The following is an 18,560-nucleotide window of genomic DNA, read 5'->3' as shown; positions in this document are numbered from 1 at the left end:
CTTCTGCTGTTCTAGAACATATGCAACCAGTCCCTCAAAGCCTATGGCCCAGTCGTGTATCAGAGCAAGGGTGGTAAGTCAGTGAGAGGCGATGATTTGTTTTTCTGAGGGGAAAATTGGACTATGTTGATATTTATAAACATGAGAGAGATGGGACATTGTGTGCTTAGCCCAACTTCCTCTTTTCTGAAAATTTTTTTCTTACACAATTCAGTAATCCATTTGCTCAGCCCTGCCACCTAGTGAGTGGACTAATGTATTGTCAAGATCCTTAGTCCAAGAATTGTCTCAAATGCATCGAAGATTTTCTGAGACCTGAAACCCTGAGTGACGAAGATGATTCTTTGATTGTGAGAAGAAGGAGCAGACGAAAGAATATGATATTCATGACTGAGTGGAAGAAACTATATATTAAGCCAGTTTTCTATTTTTTTTAAAGATTTTATTTATTTATTTGTCAGAGAGAGAGAGACAGAGAGAGAAAGATCACAAGTAGGCAGAGAGGTAGGCAGAGGCAGAGGGAGAAGCAGGCTCCCCGCCAAGCAAGGAGCCCGATATGGGACTCGATCCCGCTAGGATCATGACCCGAGCCGAAGGCAGCTGCTTAACCAACTGAGCCACCCAGGCATCCCCAGTTTTCTATTTTTTACCTAGCCTAACATTTAACAATACGTTCTTTGTTAATAGCATTTTATAGTATGTATAGAGCTATTTATACATGTGCATTATTAAGCAATTGCATTAACATTTGATTCTCACTAAATAGGCAGGTAGATATTTTGCAGAAGAGAATATTGTGACTCAGAGAGTTCAACTAACTTGCCTAAGGTCACACATCTAGGATAAAATTTATCTGACTTATGGCTGAAAAATCTAAGTAGTCCATCTCTGCTCCTTAAACAAGGAAAATTAATCTCCTTTGTAAAGATTGATTTCTCCTAGGAGATATAATTGCCACCTTCTTTGTGTTCCTACAGTATGTTGGACATACTTCTAAATATTATGAATATTGATCATTTATCTTATAATTATCTGTGTTTCTTCCCATTTAACCAAGTTCCCCGAAGGTAAGAACCATGTTTGTCTTATGTCCTGGCATAATTTAGGTGATTCAAAAATTCTAAAGAAGGGTCAAAATCAATCAGTAGGATTATTTTAGCCTGATCAGCTAATGTGTAGATAGACAGCCTCTCCCATGACTCGTCCTTCTTGTTCTTGTCTGTTCTCCATCACTACATCTCGAGGCTGTAGGCTTGGCTGTGGTAGGTGCAGGGCTGTATTCTCCACATAGAGAAAATACCACAGCAGAATATTTTCTGTTTTTGATGCTATAGTTTTAGCAAAGGGACTTTCAATTCTTGGCCAGAGTGAGGTGGGCTGGGAGGGCAGGATGAAGAAGCTGACTGATTTTTTAAAGATCTGACCACTCATTTCTCAGAGGTAGGAGTTGGAAAAAAGTGCTGTATCAAAGACTGATTACATAAAGATGTGGTATATGCATACAGTGGAATGTTACTCAGCATTAAAGAAATGAGATCGTGCCATCAGTGACAACATGGTTGGACCTACAAGGTATTAAGTGAAATAAGTCAGAAAGAGAAAGATAGATACCATATGATTCCACTTATATGTGGAATCTAAAAACAAAACAAATGAACAAACAAAAAGAAATGGGCCCTTAAATACAGAGAACAAACTGATGGTTACCAGAGGGGAGGGGATGAGGGTGGGCAAAATGAGTGAAGTGGAGTGGGAGGAACAGCCTTTTACAGAATGAGTAAGTCATGGGGATGAAAAGTACAGCCTAAGGAATATAGTCAATGATATTATAATAGTGTTGCATGGTGACAGATGGTGACTACCCTTGTGGTGAGCATAGCACTAAACTGTAGACTTGTCTAATCACTATATTGTAACCTGAAACTAATGTAACATTCTGTCAACTATATAGTTTTATACACACACACACACATATATATATACACACATATATATTATATATAATATAGGTTCTTTGAACCAAGAGCAGATAATGATTCCAAAATCATTAGCCCTGTAGTGAAGGCAAATTCCAGTTATCCTGCCTGATTTCTCTTTCACTTTCTGAAAGCCCTCCTTCCATTCACACGCAAGTTTTATCTCAGGAAACATATGTAATATATTTCTTCCTGTTGGGAAGGATGGTGAATAATTTGGTTTGGGAGTAGGCAGAAAAATTGAGGAAGGCCTTTTATTTTCTAATGCTTTGCCTTCTCTCCTTTCCTTTGCGCTGGAGCAGTTTCCTGGCACTGATTTTGGGAACCATAATTACTGGAGCACGGAAATTATCTCTATTTCCTTGAGAAGAAGCGTGGGAGGAATTTGCCATAAAGCACACAAAGTGGGTTAAGTGGATTGGGAGGTGTTGGGTAGACCTAAGAAGTGTGTAAGGTGGCCACAAGTTTGATTATTAAGGGGAAAAGCTCAGGACTGGCCAAGGTGGGAATGTCTTCCCTTTTAAAAATCAAAATGATGTAAACTCACATATTTAGGGCTTACACAAAAAACATCAGTTCTCATGCCCTCCTACTGAGACATTCATTAGAGTCTCTTCCAATTCAGTTAGCTTTTTTATCTGGCATTTACTTCATATTTCTAGATGATATGTTTCTCCTTTGACTTCTTAATTTGGTTTGACTTAATTTAGAAATAGTAGACATAGATTTTACTTTTTTGTTATAGTAATTGAAATGTCAGCTTTCACATCATGTTGTATATCTGCCTTCACTTTCCTCTTACCTCATTCTCCTAATAGTTATAGCACAGTTTGGGTTGTATCAATAATTAGTGTTTACATTATTGTAGCTGTGTAAATAATATCCATTGTGGAACCAAGTAGTATATTTTCATTGTTTCATGTCTTCAACAACCCTTTGTTTATTTTGAGGTTATATGTAATAATTTATTTAAACAATTTATTTAACCGTGCCACTGCCTCCAATTTATCCCTGAAATGCCTACTCCATCAAATACTTATTAGAATTTTCTCTCAAATGACCAACATACCTAATAATCTAAGAAATCACATTTCTTTTTCTGGGAGACTCGCCCCAGCCCCAGTGAGTAATACTTTTTAGTCACCATCGCCATCTGCTGACCATTGGTGGAATTGAAACACAGAATTATGAGGTGCAGGGCTGATGTTTTTAAGCCAGAAAATGTGCTTTCTGTGGTATTTGACCTTTGGAATGACAATCTGGAGGAAGGAATATGTCCCTGTGATAGAAGTAGAAAAGAATATAAAATCATGAAATATTCCCTTTCCCTTGCCCCGTCATCCTCTTCTTTTCTGTGTTTTCCTAGAAGAACAAGTCTGTTTTAATATTCCTTAAGATGTCATTCTAAGCCTTTGTCAGATCCAACAAAGGAAAAGGGAAAGATGGGCTACCTGGTTTTTTTTTTTAATTATAGCTTTATTAGGTATACTTGATGTAAGATGAACTACACATATTTAAAGTGTATAATTTCATGGGTTCAGGGGTGCCTGGGTGACTAGTGGTTAGGTGTCTGTCTTCGGATGTGGTCGTGATCCCAGGGTCCTGGAATGGAGCCCTGCATCCAGCTCCCTGCTCAGGGGGACCCTCCATCGTCTTCTCCCTCTGCCTGCTGCTCTGCCTGCCTCTGCTCGCTCTCTCTCTCTCTCTCTCTCTCTGTCAAATAAATAAATAAAATCTTAAACAAAATAAAGTATATAATTTCATGGGTTCTAACATATGTATATCCATGAAATTGCTGCCACAATCAAGTTAATGAACATGTTACTCTTCCTCCTGCTCCTTTGTAAGCCATCCCTCCCTCCTTTCACCCATTCCTAAGCAACCATTGATCTCCTTGCTCTCCCTATATATTAGTTTACATTTTCTAAAACTTTATAAAAATGGAAACAACCAATATATCCTCTTTTTTGTTGTTGTTTTGCTCCTTTTGTTTGCATAATTATTTTGAGATTCATCATGTTGTTATGTGCATTTGTAGTTTATTTCACTTTATTGCTGACTGATATTCTATTGTCTATGGATTTATCACAATTGGTAAATTGTGATAAAATTTATCGCAAATGACCAACATACTAATAATCTAAGAAATCAGATTTCATCGTTGATGGACATTTGGGTTGTTTCCAATTTTTTTGGTTATTTCAGAGAAAACTATAATGGACATTTGTGCATTTGTCTTTGTGCTGACACACGTTATCATTTCCCTTGGGTCACTACTTAGAAGTGAGATGTTTAGATCATATGGTAGGTATATGCTTAATTTTAATTTAGAGAAACTGCCAAACCATTTGTACAAACTAGTTGTACTATTTTACATTTCCACCAGTAGGTTGTGAGAGCTACACTTCTTTCAACACTTGACACGGTCAGTCTTTTTAATGTTAGCCATTGTAGTGGTTGTGTAGTGTTTTCTCATTGTGACTAATTTGGTTTGCATTTCCCTAATGACTAATAATGTTGAGCATCTTTTCATGCTTTTATTTTGAGCTACCCATTTTTAAATAAACACTCCACTGGTACTAGTGCTAACCTTAAGTTTGGGCAAAAGAAACAGTGTTACGGGCGCCTGGGTGGCTCAGTGGTTTAAGCCGCTGCCTTCGGCTCAGGTCATGATCTCAGGGTCCTGGGATCGAGTCCCACATCGGGCTCTCTGCTCGGCAGGAAGCCTGCTTCCCTCTCACTCTCTCTGCCTGCCTCCCTGCCTACTTGTGATCTCTCTCTGTCAAATAAATAAATAAATAATCTTTAAAAAAAAAAAAAAAAAAAAAAAAAAAAAAAAAAAAAAAAAAAAAAAAAAGAAACAGTGTTACATGACAGGTACCATAGAAAAATCTCATTCGTCAGTTGGCCATGAAATTCTTAACTGACTTGAAATTCCCACATCCAAGGGATACAGTTACTCTTCTGAGTTCAGAGAACCAATTTAAGGAGCAGTTAAGAAGGAAGTCACTTGTGTGGAGGCAGCCACCGCCACAGCTGCACTCCTTGCCCACCTCCACAACCGGAATCTTCAATGGCTCTGTTTCCTTGACAACACAATATAGTGATGAAGAGTTAAGGCTCTGGAGCCCAATCACCTGGGTTCAACAGTTACTGTCAATTAATGAATTAATTACTGTTCATTTACAAGCTATGTGATTATGGGCAAGTTGCTTAATCTTGCTGTACCTCAATTTCCTTATATAAAAGTGAAGATGACACTATTGCCTTCCTTAGAGAGTTGTGAAAATTAAATGAATTCATATGTTAAAAATGTTTAGAACACTTCCTGGTAATATTAAGCTCTCAGTAAGTGTTAGCTATTAATTTAAATTCCTTGGACTCACTTTCAAGGTCCCTTATAATTTGGCCTCTGCCCATCTTCTATTCCATTCCTTCCTATCTACTTCATTTGAATTTTGCTGGTTTCCTCATTGAAGAATGAATCTATGCACAACTCCAGACAGTCTTCATTGCCCTAGAAGGCCCTTAACAATTCAAATCCTTCCCAGTCTTCAAAGATCACTTCAAATCCCATCCCTTCTATTGCCTCTCATTATTTCTTTAATTCTCATCAACTATCTTCCATTATTTCATGTGCCATCTATCTTCCACAAACTAATTCCCATCTGAATTCATTGAATCACAGAATTTAGGGAATAATTGCACACTCATCACTCCTCCATGTCAATCAGTTTTGTTTCCCTAGTAGCCCATAAACATCCCAAGGGCAGAAATAGTATCTGATACTTCTGAGCCCTCTTTCGATGGAGTAAATACTTCGTCTTTACTCCATTTCAAGCATCCGTAAAGAGATTCAACAAAGGCAGCACAAGAGGATGTGAAGAATTCATAGCTTTAATAACAGCTTATGTAGGGGTGGGGATGCTAGCTTCTTTCCTATCTGTGCCATGCTCCAAAGGTAGAGTTTCCCTTCTCCTAAGATCCAGACAAGCCCTGTTTCATTTCTGAGCCAGAAAGAGCACATCTTACCCACTTTTATTTATCAAATAGACTCCATCCTTAATCATTTCCTCCTCTTTCCATCTTCCAAGAGAAAATATTGTTGGATTTTTACATCTCTCATAGATAATGGTCATGTTTTCCTCTTTCACTTCTTTCATCTTAAAAGTCTCAACCCTTAAGTTTTCTACTGGTCATCGAGACACCTATAACCTCTAAGTTTGCTGGGGTGATTTCAGGAGTAGATGAACTAGAACAATCGTTTATCATAACTGGGACTGGGAAAATGGACAAAGAGCCTCTACAGAAGTCTAGATTGCAGAAGCTTTGCCCAGAACCCTTATTCTGTGATCATTTCAGTCCTGGACTATAACCTTATCTGATTCTAGTTAAATGTCATTATTTCAAGTGTCTTCTAGTTCCCTCTGTTTCCTTCAGGGATTCTTCATGTTCTTCCCTGCCTGTCTCTATCCCCTGATCATTTCAAACCAGTCATGGGGTTGCTGGCCTAGTTACTGAATGCAAAGCCACAGAAGAAGGAGCCCAGATAGTGGGGCCAGGAGGGTTCCTGAGGAAAGAGAAACTCCGGCGTCTGAGGGGAAGAGATGCAGCTTTTCTAAGTCTGGCAGGAAAGCTCGGGCATCCTCCAAAGCTGCCTGAGCGGCCACCGTGAAATTGGGGTCACCAGAGATCAAAACATCAAAGACACAAGAATGGAAGTAAGCATCTTCTATGGGCAGCCCTTCCTTGCACAGCTGTTTGGCAGTATCAATGGTTATAGCTCCACGACGACTGCGTTCTGAGCGAGAGAGTCGCTGACTTGGGGGACACCCCCCAACACAGAGCTGCAGGTCCTGCTCAGCAGAGAAGGCCCTGGCCACATCCTCTGCTACCTTGATGGAGAAGGAGAGCTGCCCAGCTGTCTGCCGAATGATTATAGTTGTGCCAATATAGGCAGCTCGGATCTCCACATGATTCCCAGGATTAGCAGTTCGAATGGACAAACTAGAGCCCCCAGGTCGGTCACCTCCATTGATAGAACCATCTTCGAAGGCTGCTGGAAGATTGTCCACCTCAGCCTGGTAGACCTTCTGATCAATGCATTCCTGCATGTTCTTAAATATAATGGTGAGCTGTGAGGGCAAGAGGGAAAACAGTTCATTTTGGGCTTAGTACTTCGTCCCCTTACCACCAGCGGGCTCACACACAGGGATCTGATCTGGGCCTCCAGAGTAGGCTTATTGTGGCCTTCCGTCACTCTGATCTCTTTGTACTCTAGTATTGCCCAGTGGTCCCTGCTCAACCCCTCCCTCTCCTTTTTGGTCTCAATCTCAGCAACTCACAGGAGAAAGAAAAGTTTCCCTTCTGTAACTCCTCAACCTCCGACTCCTCAGCTCTCCCTTCAACGTTCTTTTATGTTTTCTGCATTTGAGTGAAATTCCCAGGGAGGGAAAGTGACTTAAGGAGCAAGTGTTGGTGGGAGGGAGTCGTGGGAGATGTTGAAGCAGTGGAGGAGGAGGAAAGGGAATGGCAGCGTTGCTGTGGAACAGTGAGGATGGGAGGGAGTGGTACCGTGGGGCGACCATGAGAGGGTTTGGAGGAGCTGCTGAGTCCCTGACCTTCCGGGTGGCGGTGGCGTTGGCCCCCGATGCCATGGGGGAGCTGGTGGCCTGGACAAAAAGGAAGTCATTATCCAGCAGGGGCCAAGCTCCTTGGACACGGCACGTGTGAAAGTGGTGGTGGAAGCTGCGCACGTGGGGGTCCCCAAAGGAGGCGCAATGCAGGAAGCCCGGGGGACGACCGTGCAGCCGGGAAAACTGGCCTTCATAGTCACAGGGGTCCGGGGCTGGGGGGCCGGAGGAGCGGACAGGGCCGGAGCCTGGAAGGGCGGGGCCGCGGGGCGGGGGAGGGGCCGTGGGGCCCTGGCGGGAGCAGTTATGCTGAATCATCAGGTCTTCGATGCCGTGCACCGCCGAATGGAAGGCCAGGTCCCCGCGGCAGGTGCGGGCGGTGCGCCGGGTACAGAGAGCGTAGGAGCGGAGGGCTCGACAGAGGCCGCCGGAGCCCACGCCACCCCGGCTCCCTCCTCCTGCTCCTGCTCCTCCTCCTCGAAGTGCTCCCGGTGAACCCCCACCTCTAAGGCTCAGGGTGGATGATACATACTCAGCATTGCAGCGGAGGATCTTGCATTGAGAATGAGCTGAGGACAAAGGGAGAGGATTGTGAGAAGGCTCCTAGATCCCGGCTCAACTCTCCAAGTTTGTTGGAGGGGTGGAATTTCAGCTGCTCCTAAACCCCAACTGATCCCGAGTTCCAGTCCTATCCCGGGTCCCCAGCCCCCAGCTCCCTAGTTCCTGTGTTCGCTGGGTCTTGATAAAAATGTGTAAGCCCGCTAGATCTCTTCTTCCTCTAGATGAAGCGCTTTTCCAGTGCCCTTCCCGACGGCGAATGGGAAATAAAATGTATCTGAGAGTTGGGAGAGTGACTGGAACTCCCCAGCACCCATCCGTTCTCGTCACACATGCTCACCTGCCCACCCTTGCACAGCAGAGGACCCTCTAGGTTCCCAGCCCTTCCCTAGCCCTTCCTTACCATGTCCACAGAGGAGCAGCAGGAGGGTGAGTGTGCTTAGAGTTGGGGGACTGCCATGGGGGGACCAGCCTGGATTCCCCATACCTATCCGGCCAGGTCCCCCCAGGCTCCGGCTCTTTCCAGCTGATGACCCTCTTACCTAGTGAATTTTGACCGGACCTCCTGTAAGGGACTGAAAAAAGAAATTTGGCTGGGCATGGGGAGAGAGAAGAGTTGAGAATCATTCAGGATGATGTGAAGAGAATTTGTGAAGATCAGGAAAAGGATGAGCAGTCAGGAGTTAGGGAGGATAGGGTTCCCCAAACATAAGTGTGGCTGTTAAGCCTCTGTGCCCTGCTCTTGTGGCCACTTATGCAATACCCTGAGGTGGGGGTGGAAGGAAAGCTGACTAGACTGGTGGGGGGTGGGGGGGACATGGGCAGAGTCCACTGTATTGCCCCATCCTGAACTACCAAACAACAGAAATATTAAAAAAGGAGGAATCATGTGGATGGATCAGACCCCAGTCATCTCAGTGGGCTCCTCAATAAAATTAGGATCTGAAAATACTTCAGAAACTACCTCTTACTTGCCTTTCCCCGTCCAGAGGGGACACGCTCCAGGGGTCATTCATTTCTCTTGCTTCTTTGTGTCAGAATTTTTTGCAAGAAGGAGTGAGGGTGGAATACCCATTCCCTCTCTAGAACATCAGTATTCAAAGGAAAAGGGACCCATCTCAGTAATCTACTAGAGAGCTAAGATTATAATCCATCTCTTTTAAGGAATAACGAACGGGACGCAAACCAAGCATGCAAATCAACATTTGTGCTGAGTCAACAGTTCTTGTTTTTGTTTTTTTTTTTTAATTTGTCCAAATCTGACTGAAGAACCACTCTTTTCACCTTCCTTTTGCAAATTCAGAAGTTCTCAATCTTTTGATGAGGACAGGCCTTGGGGAGGGCCTAAGCCCCTCCTGCCAAACTCCCATTTCTTGGGGTAAGGATATGAGTGGAGTCAGAGTCATGCAGGAGGGAGAATAGGGTGGCAAGACTAGAGTGTGGGGATAAACAATTTACAAGGAGTAGCCCCACCCTTGGAAGCCCAATGTGAAGGGCACCGCTGAGTATGGGCAGGGTAGAAGGGTACCAGTGACTAATCATCTGAGACTAAATTAGGTCTTGGTGAGAAAACCACAGAATAGGGGATATGCAAAACTCCTAAAACTTCATCAGAAGTCTGAGGCAACAGGATAAGGAGAGAGCTAAAATGGCCAGAGGAGAGATAGAAGATTAAACTTCAAGAGGCCAGTGGCCAGCAACCAGAAATAAGATAGGAGAAATGGAGATGGGGCACCTTGGTATGAAAGAGATCCTAGCTTTTGTACAAGAGACATTGAAGTAGGTGTCATAATTTTCTGAAAGTCTAACTTCATTCCAAAAGTTATTAAAGGAATTGCAATTTCATTGTGACTTACTGTTTCCAGAGGTCAAACGTTACTCTGATATCCAATTCTCCGGCCATGACTGCCTATTCTGTCGGTCAGCTCCAGCCAGGGGATCCCCCGTCTCTTTCTCCATGTCTCCCCCAGGTTCCCACACCGCTGCAATCTCACTGAGGTCAGGGAACCAGAGAAGTTTTGGCGTGGGGGGAAGGGGGAGTAAATGGCTGGCCAGAGTACTGGACAGCTGAGCGGGGGAGGGAGGTGGCTACTGAGTTGACTGTTTTAAAAATAGCTAAGTCCAAAATTCCAGGAAGGTTAGTGGGGGTAGGGTATGGGTGGGGGGAGTGGGGAGGGTAGGAAGATTAGAGAGAATATGGAGTATAGGGTGCCAAGTGGGGAAGGGGAGGCAAAAATATAGGCAAGTCAGATATCCACTTCTAGGTTATGTGACTAGTCACTGTCTACTCCAGGCAGCCCTCCAGCATTCTCAATAATAAACGCCCAGCCTTTAAAAACTAGAATAGGTAATTACAAACCTTTCTTTCACCACCTTCACCCCCGCTATATTGAATATTGCATTTAGGTTCTACTGAATACATCTAAGAGGTAGCTGACTTCAAATAAGGTCCATAGCAGAGGTAGTTCACAGCCCCTCCCTCATATTTGCAGAGTATTTCAGAAGGACTAAAAAAGCCAGCTGTCTGGAGAAGAAATCTGAGCTCTGAGTTGCTTAGGAGGAGGGTTTGTTTCAGTCTACCAGCCCAGAGCCTTGCAGCTGTTTATCCCCCTACCTCATCCATTTCATTCCCTTAGTTTATACAGCCATTCCTCTTCCCTCCCTCTCACCAACTCACACACAAAATATAAGCTTCTGCATTGTTAGAGGAGGAGGCTAACAGCAGAGGTGAAAAAGGAATAGAGACAGAGTTTTTTAAAGGTTACTCATCCACAGGGGAGGGGGACTTGGAGAGAGAAATCGAGAAAAAAAGAGATTCAGAAAGATCAGAAAGATGCTCTTGTAGAGTAACATAATCTTGTGACCTTTTAAGATATTGCAACCAAGGAATTTAGCCATGTCGTATTTTTGCAGCCATAGGCGTCTGGGATCATCATCTCTTAAACATGCCAACTGAAGTGACTACAAAGGCTGATTCCAAATAATGTCACTAAGGCATTTGATTAATTGACTTTGCATTTAATTCAGAATCTAGAGGTCTACACAGTATTCTTCTCTTCATTATCCATATATTTTTGAAAATTTTACATTTCTCTCAACCACATGAGTCCATAGCACAAGGATTTTATTACAAAAATGTAAAATGCCAACCAAACTGTTCAAATGACTTTAAAACACAGTAATTTGACTAGGAAGCTCCTTTGAAAGGAGCTCCTTAGAGAAATGGCTGATTTTAGGTATGGGTCAGGAATTGCTCAAGATAAGCAAAGAAGCCTTCAAAAACTATTAGAACTGTATCAAAAGGACTCAGAGCAACTAGAACAGCTTACACTGGCTAATTTAAGTGTCAAAATGGATACTATTTACATATTTGATATTTCAACCATCATCTTTGTATCAAATATACTTAAATCTATGAGTTTGCAGCAATACTTAAAAACACAGACTCATTATTGGAGAGCACTAGGGGATCAACTCATTATTTTGAAAACTGTTAATAATTGAAAAGAATCAAACATTTATCTTATTTTTCCTGTGGGAATTCAAGAGGTGGGGGAAATTTCTCTTTATAGAAGTTTTCCAGCAGATAAATGAAGAAGGAATGGCATAATTAGAAAAATCAACATTTATAACTCCTAATACATTAATGTGTCTAGGCGATGATCAACAATGGCTACTATCAATCATGAAGGGAGAAACAAAGATTGTGTCCTCCTGATCACAGGTGGATTATAAATTCCACCTATTGAAGCAGGCATGCAAAAAAGCCCTTTCAGTCTGAATCTGATCTAGTGTAGAGCTAACTACTAATTTACAGGAAATACAGGAGACATCAAATGACACCACAGAGGCACAAATCCAGATTGTAAGAATACTCTACAGGACAAATGGCTTGGGTTTTCCAACAAATTCAAGAAAAAGAAAAAGAAAATGGAGAGGGAACTTAGGCATTAAAAGAGACTTAAGAGACATCAAACAGTTGCCGAGTAAGGATTTTATTGGATTCTAATGCAAGAAAACAAACAAAAATTATGAGATAGTTGGGGAAATTTGAATGCTAATGAACAATTCATGAATACTTAATGATTTATAAAGTTGTCGGTGTGATAAGTGGTACTTTTTAAAAAGCAAGAGCTTATCTATCTTGGAATATTTGCAGATGAAATGATATGATAGCTGGAATGCTTATAGGCATTCAATCTTATAGAAGATTGAAATATGCACTGATAATTGTTCAAACTGGGTGATAGATAACTCAGGTATTCATTACCCTAGGCTCTTTTTGTAAATGTTTGAAATTTTTATAACAAAATTTTAAAGTCAGAAATTATCTGTGAGCCCTTTGTGTGTGTGTATGTGTATGTGTGTTTGAATGTGTGTGTTTAATCATCATCCTTGTCAAAACCTATCGACCAAACGCCACCCAGAGCAAATTTATAGCCAACAAAGTTGAGTTTACAGAGAGAGGGACTTCTGACTTGTGAATGGACCCCTTTGTTTCAGGTGGAACAAAAGAGTGATTTAAGAATGGGTGATGTTGAGAAGGGCAAGAAGACTTTTGTTCAGAAGTGTGCCCTAGTGCCATACTGTGGAAAAGGGAGGCAAGCACAAAACTGGGCCAAAGCTCCATGGTTTATCTGGGCAAAAGATAAACCAAGGGCCTGACTTGTCTTATGCAGATGCCAGCAAGAACAAAGGCATCACCTGGGGAGAGGAGACACTGATGAGTAAAGTATTTGGAGAATCCCAAGAAGTACATCCCTGGAACAAAATGATCTCCACTGGCATTAAGCAGATGGGGGGGGAAGAGCAGACTTGATAGCTTTTCTCAAAAAAGGTAATAAGGAGGAATAGTTGGCCACTGCCTTATTTACTACAAAACAAAAATATCAGATCCACCTGGACAAGGGTACTCATCATAGTAGAAATAGTTTAATTATTGTTGAACATCTGTTGGTGCCACATGCTATGCTGAGTGATCTGGTGGTGGCATTTCTAATCCTTAGAACAACCCTGAAAGGCAAATTTTATCCCCATTTTATAGGAACTATCTTGTCTAAGGTTGCCTAATTCAAGTCCAGATTTATCTGCCCCAGAAGTCAATATTCTTTGCATTATATCTTCTTCTATAGGCTCTCAGGTGGCTGAATTTAGATGGAGAAAAGGGGGGAAAAACAAAAGATACAGATTTAGGCAGGATGCAAGAGAAGGTAGACCAGAGAAAACAGTCCCTAGATCTTCAAGTTAGAACACTGGCTAAGAGAATGAGCCCACCACTGAGGGTAAGAAGAGAGATGGCTGGCAACCAGCTTTTATATACCCAAGGAGTTAAACAAAATTCTAATATAGTTCAACACATTTAAACTATATTACTAACCCTCTAACTTCTACCAGTATGTTGAAAACATAGAAGATCATTATTGGACAGCCTCTTTTATTTCGTGTCAAATGAAAGAAACACCAAGGAAACAAGATACTTTTTCAAAATTCATTTCAGATAAACTCAGTGATGGTCATTAGGTCATTAATTGTTGTGGTAGAAGGGCCTATTTGAGAAGCTTACCATTTAAGGAAAGTTTGACTTTTTTGGCAGCTTGATATGTTTCCTTTTAAGAGGCGGTGAGAATGCTATAACTCATTTTCTTTCTCTTTTAGTTTTAACTGTTTTGAGTTTAGAGGAAAATATAATCTCAGTTATAGTATTTATATACGCTTGGGTTTTTGTTATATATTTTTTTCTATAGCTTTTGAATTTTCTATCTTTATGTTAGTTTTTCTTTGTTATATTTGTTTTGGTTGCTTGTGAGGTGTTGCTTACAGTTTTGCAACTCTCTTTAAACCTCTTGTGGATAAATTAAAGTTAAAAGGAAAACAAATCAAGTATTTTTGGAAGTGTGAATTTAAATTTAAGTTAAATAAAAAGGCGTTATTTTTCATAGCTTGGAATTTTACCATTTTACCTATTTGGAACTATTACATAAAGACAGACTCTTTACTTTGTACCACCTTTACCTACACATTTGGTGTTTTTATCTTTCCTGGAAAGGTGAAGAAAGCAGTGCTTGCTCTTCCCTGCATCAAGAAGAGAGTTCCAAAAATAAAATGCTTCTAAAATCAAAGACTGCTAATGCAGTAAGATGGGTTTCTTTTGGTTGAATTTATTAGGGTGTTAGCAGTATGGGATTATTTGGGATTGAGAGTTTATAAATCGGTGGTTCTTACTTTGGAGGATCACAAACTCCTTTTGAAAATCTAATGAGAGATATTAGCCCTGTCCTCAGAAAAATGTTCAAATATGTGCCTTGACCTTTTAACTACAATTTCTTGAGGGTACATATACCTCCTGCAAGGGGGCTGGAATAGACGTGACTCCTCTTCATTGCAAAAGCCCTCAATCCTGGCCATCAGACCACCAAAGAGCCACCTCTTTACTATGGATAGTGGGGAGAGCAAGGCAGACACTTCAGTAAGGCTCTCAATCCCAGCTCAAAGCAGTAATGGAACCTATAGGCAGATTCTGCTCTTCCCACTCTAAGAGTGTTTCACTATGGCTTTGAAGCAATTCTATTCTGGCCATCAAGTAGTTCTGAAATATATTTGAGTTGCTATGGCCCTTACAGATTAAGTTTTGTTTATTTTGTTTATATTAATTTCTATCTTGAGGTCTTACAGAGGGGAAAACTCTCTATGAACTCTTTGGATAAGAACTCTATTCTGTCATGTTGCCTTAAAATATTTTTATGCTTTATTTTCCCCTACCTTCAGGTGAAGAATTAGGCACACTATTAAAAAGACATTATTTTGTATAGCGTCCTTGATTATGTTCATGACTCCTGGCCTCCTGGGAGCTACAGATCTTCTAAAAACTGAAAAAAAAGGATTAGTCTCCTGATTGAGAAAGTGAATGTGTGTAACTGGTGAGGGTAGAACAGAGGCAGTGAGAGTAATGAGAGAGAGATTAGGGTTCAGGTGTGGTGGAACATAATAAGGTGTGTCATGGGGATCTTTTTTCTTTTTTTAGCCCATCCCCTGCCCACCTCCCCTCCAGCAGCCTTCAGTTTTTTTCTCTATAGTTAAGGGTCTCCTAGGTTTGCCCCTCTCTCTTTTTTGCCCCTTCCCCTACGTTCGTGTGTTTTGTTTCTTACATTCCACATATGAGTGAAATTGTATGGTATTTATCTTTCTCTGACTAATTATTTCACTTAGCATAATACACCCAAACTCCAATCATGTTGTTGCAGATGGCAAGATTTCATTCTTTTTGAGGACTGAGTAATATTCCATTATATTGTATATTTTATATGTACATAATATGTGTATATATATTATATATAACACATACTATTCCATTGTATATAATATGTATCATATATATACACATATTATATACATAATATATACATCACACACACACACATCCCACATCTTTATTTGTTCATCAGTCAATGAACATTTCGGCTCTTTCTGTAATTTGGCTATCGTTGATAGTGCTGCTATCAGCATCAGGGTGCATGTGCCCCTTCAAATCAGTATTTTTTTGTCCTTTGTGTAACTATCTAGTAGTGCAATTGCTGGGTCATAGGGTAGTTCTATTTTAAAATTTTTGAGGAACCTCCATACTGTTTTCCAGAGTGGCTGCACCAGTTTGCACCAACAGTGTAAGAGGGTTCCCCTTTCTCTAAGTCCTTGACAACATCTATTGTTCCTGTGTTGTTAATTTTAGCCATTCTGACAGGTGTGAGGTAGTATCTCATCATGGTTTTGATTTCTGTTTCCCTGATGATGAGTGATGTTGAGCATCTTTTCATGTGTCTGTTGGCCATCTGGATGTCTTCTTTGGGAAAATGTCTATTCATGTTGTCTGCCCATTTCTTTCTTTTTTTTTTTTTAAGATTTTATTTATTTGTTTATTTGACAGAGAGAGACCACAAGTAGGCAGAGAGGCAGGCAGAGAGAGGGGGAAGCAGGCTCCCCGCCGAGCAGAGAGCCCAAAGCGGGGCTCGATCCCAGGACCCTGGGATCATGACCTGAGCCGAAGGCAGAGGCTCCAACCCACTGAGCCACCCAGGTGCCCCCTTGTCTGCCCATTTCTTAACTAGATTGTTTTTTAGGTGTTGAGTTTGATAAGTTCTTTATAGATTTTAGATACTAACCCTTTATCTTTAGCAAATATATTCTCCCATTCCATAGGCTGCCTTTTAGTTTTGTTGAGTGTTTCCTTCACTGTGCAGAAGTTTTTTATCTTTTTTTAAAAGATTTTATTTATTTATTTGAGAGAGAGAGAGTGCGCGACAGAGAGCACAAGTGGGGAGGAGAGGGAGAAGCAGGCTCCCCGCTGAGCAGGGAGCCTGATGCGGTACTCCAACCCAGGATTCCTGGATCACAACCTGAGCCGAAGGCAGACACCTAACCAACTGAGCTACCCAGGCGCCCCATAAGTTTTTAATCTTGATAAAGTCCCAATAGTTCATTTTTGCTTTTGTTTCCCTTGCCTCCAGAGACGTGTCTGGCAAGAATTGCTGAGGCCGAGGTCAAAGAGGTTACTGCCTGTGTTCTCCTCTAGGATTTTGATGGTTTCTGTCTCACATTTAGAGCTCTCATCCATTTTGAGTTTATTTTTGTGTATGGTGTAAGAAAGTGGTCCAGTTTCATTCTTTTGCATGTTGCTCCAGTTTTCCTAACACCATTTGTTGAAAAGACTCTTTTTTCCTGCTTTGTCTATGATTAGTTGACCATAGAGTTGTGCGTCCATTTCTGGGTTTTCTATTCTGCTCCATTGGTCGGTCTATGTGTCTGTTTTTGTGCAGTACCAGACTGTCTTGGTGACTACAGCTTCATAGTAGAGCTTGAAGTCCGGCATTGTGATGCCACCAGTTTTGCTTTGCTTTTTCAAATTGCTTTGGTTACTTGGGGTCTTTTATGGTTCCATACAATTTTAGGAGTGTATTATCCTCTGTGAAAATGTGTCATGGGAATCTTGGGTATAAAGTAACCCAAATCTTTTAGGCTTCCTTGCCTGCAGTTCTTCTCAGTGGGGGCTCTATTAACATTAGAGAAGGGACAATTCTTTGTTTTGTGGAACAGTAAGCATTCTTGTCTCCCCTCTCCTGCTAAGTGCCACTTGCATCCAATTGCCACTTGCAACCCAGTCACTGTAGATTTTAAAGTACCCCTGCATATTTCCAAAGCCCCACTCCTACCCCAAAGATACCACTGTGGTTGAGGAAACCTTCTAGATATTCTCAATCCTAAGTGGTTTCACACTACCATGACCTAAACTGGATAAACTGGATTACTGAAAGTGTTTTTACCTTATGGATCATCCTTGCTTTAGAAACAGATTTGGGGTGTGCGTGTGTGTGTAGCTCAAGGACATGACCTTCCCAGTACTCTCATATAAGAGAGAAGGTTGATTCCTTTTACTTCACATTCTTGGTTTCACTCTGGAGCCTCCCAAGCACGGGGCCACACAAATTTAACCCTCAGCCCCTTTCCCTGTAGATTTGGATTTCAAAGCTATGCTCTCAGAGCTGTAGGGATTTCCTACACCCCAGTCCAAACAGAGTAGCTCTGGTTTGAGCTGTTTTACATTTGGGGATTTGGGGCATGCTTTCATTAGGAAAAAAAAAAAAGAGTTCTATTGCTTAAGTGGATTGAAAAACCAACAGATTACATGTTTCTAAGTATCTCTTTTGGTTCCAAGTCTTTATAATTATGGCTGTTCCCAGTCCCATCATTTGAGCAGAACTTGGAAACTGAGTGGGCTCCAGAGACATTTATACTGTTAAATCACACAGCAGGATATCTCCTCTGTGTCAGGCATTTTAGGCCTCTTGGGTATAGATTATTGCAAATTAGCAGAGCTCATGAGATACTTCAAGGTGAGTTTTCAGTCTGTGAATTACTACCCCTTTGGGTCTACTTGCTCAATTTTTAGTTATACAGAGGTGATATCCACCTGGACTGTTCCTCAAAAGGACTTTGGGTATTTTGATTGATTCCTGGACTCTAAGCATACACAAGCTCCTCTGTTTACCAAAGAGCTTTTGGCATACTTAGATGTTGTCGTTAAAACAAATCGAACGGGGGGTGCCTGGGTGGCTCAGTGGGTTAAGCCGCTGCCTTTGGCTCAGGTCATGATCTCAGGGTCCTGGGATCGAGTCCCGCATCGGGCTCTCTGCTTGGCAGGGAGCCTGCTTCCTCCTCTCTCTCTGCCTGCCTCTCTGCCTAGTTGTGATCTCTCTCTCTGTCAAATAAATAAATGAAAAATTTAAAAAAAAAACAAATCGAACAGTAGAAGAATTTATCATGAGAGACAATTAATAAGTAGAGTTAATGATTGATGTGTTGTGTTTTTTTTGGTTTTTGGTTTTTGGTTTTTTTTGTCCCCGGA

The 18,560-nt window shown here is 41.4% G+C and overlaps 1 protein-coding gene and 1 pseudogene across 1 annotated transcript; one reads left to right on the top strand and one right to left on the bottom strand.

Moving 5' to 3' along the window:
* Positions 1-5,857: 5,857 nt before the first annotated feature.
* HJV (hemojuvelin BMP co-receptor) lies at positions 5,858-10,180 on the bottom strand. Its single transcript, XM_046016481.1, has 4 exons — positions 10,024-10,180; positions 8,571-8,742; positions 7,598-8,178; positions 5,858-7,111 (listed from the first exon to the last, which is right to left on the bottom strand). The coding sequence occupies exons 2-4, from the start codon at positions 8,650-8,652 to the stop codon at positions 6,491-6,493; spliced, it is 1,284 nt and encodes a 427-aa protein (XP_045872437.1). The 5' UTR covers positions 8,653-8,742; positions 10,024-10,180; the 3' UTR covers positions 5,858-6,490.
* A 2,514-nt stretch (positions 10,181-12,694) lies between these two features.
* Positions 12,695-13,021, top strand: LOC123950437 (annotated as a pseudogene).
* The last annotated feature ends 5,539 nt before the right edge of the window (positions 13,022-18,560 follow it).

Source organism: Meles meles, chromosome 1, assembly GCF_922984935.1.
Source record: "Meles meles chromosome 1, mMelMel3.1 paternal haplotype, whole genome shotgun sequence".
Taxonomy (NCBI): Eukaryota; Metazoa; Chordata; class Mammalia; order Carnivora; family Mustelidae; genus Meles; species Meles meles.
The sequence above is the reverse complement of the archived record's forward strand: the minus strand, read 5'-3'. Positions and strand labels throughout refer to the sequence as shown.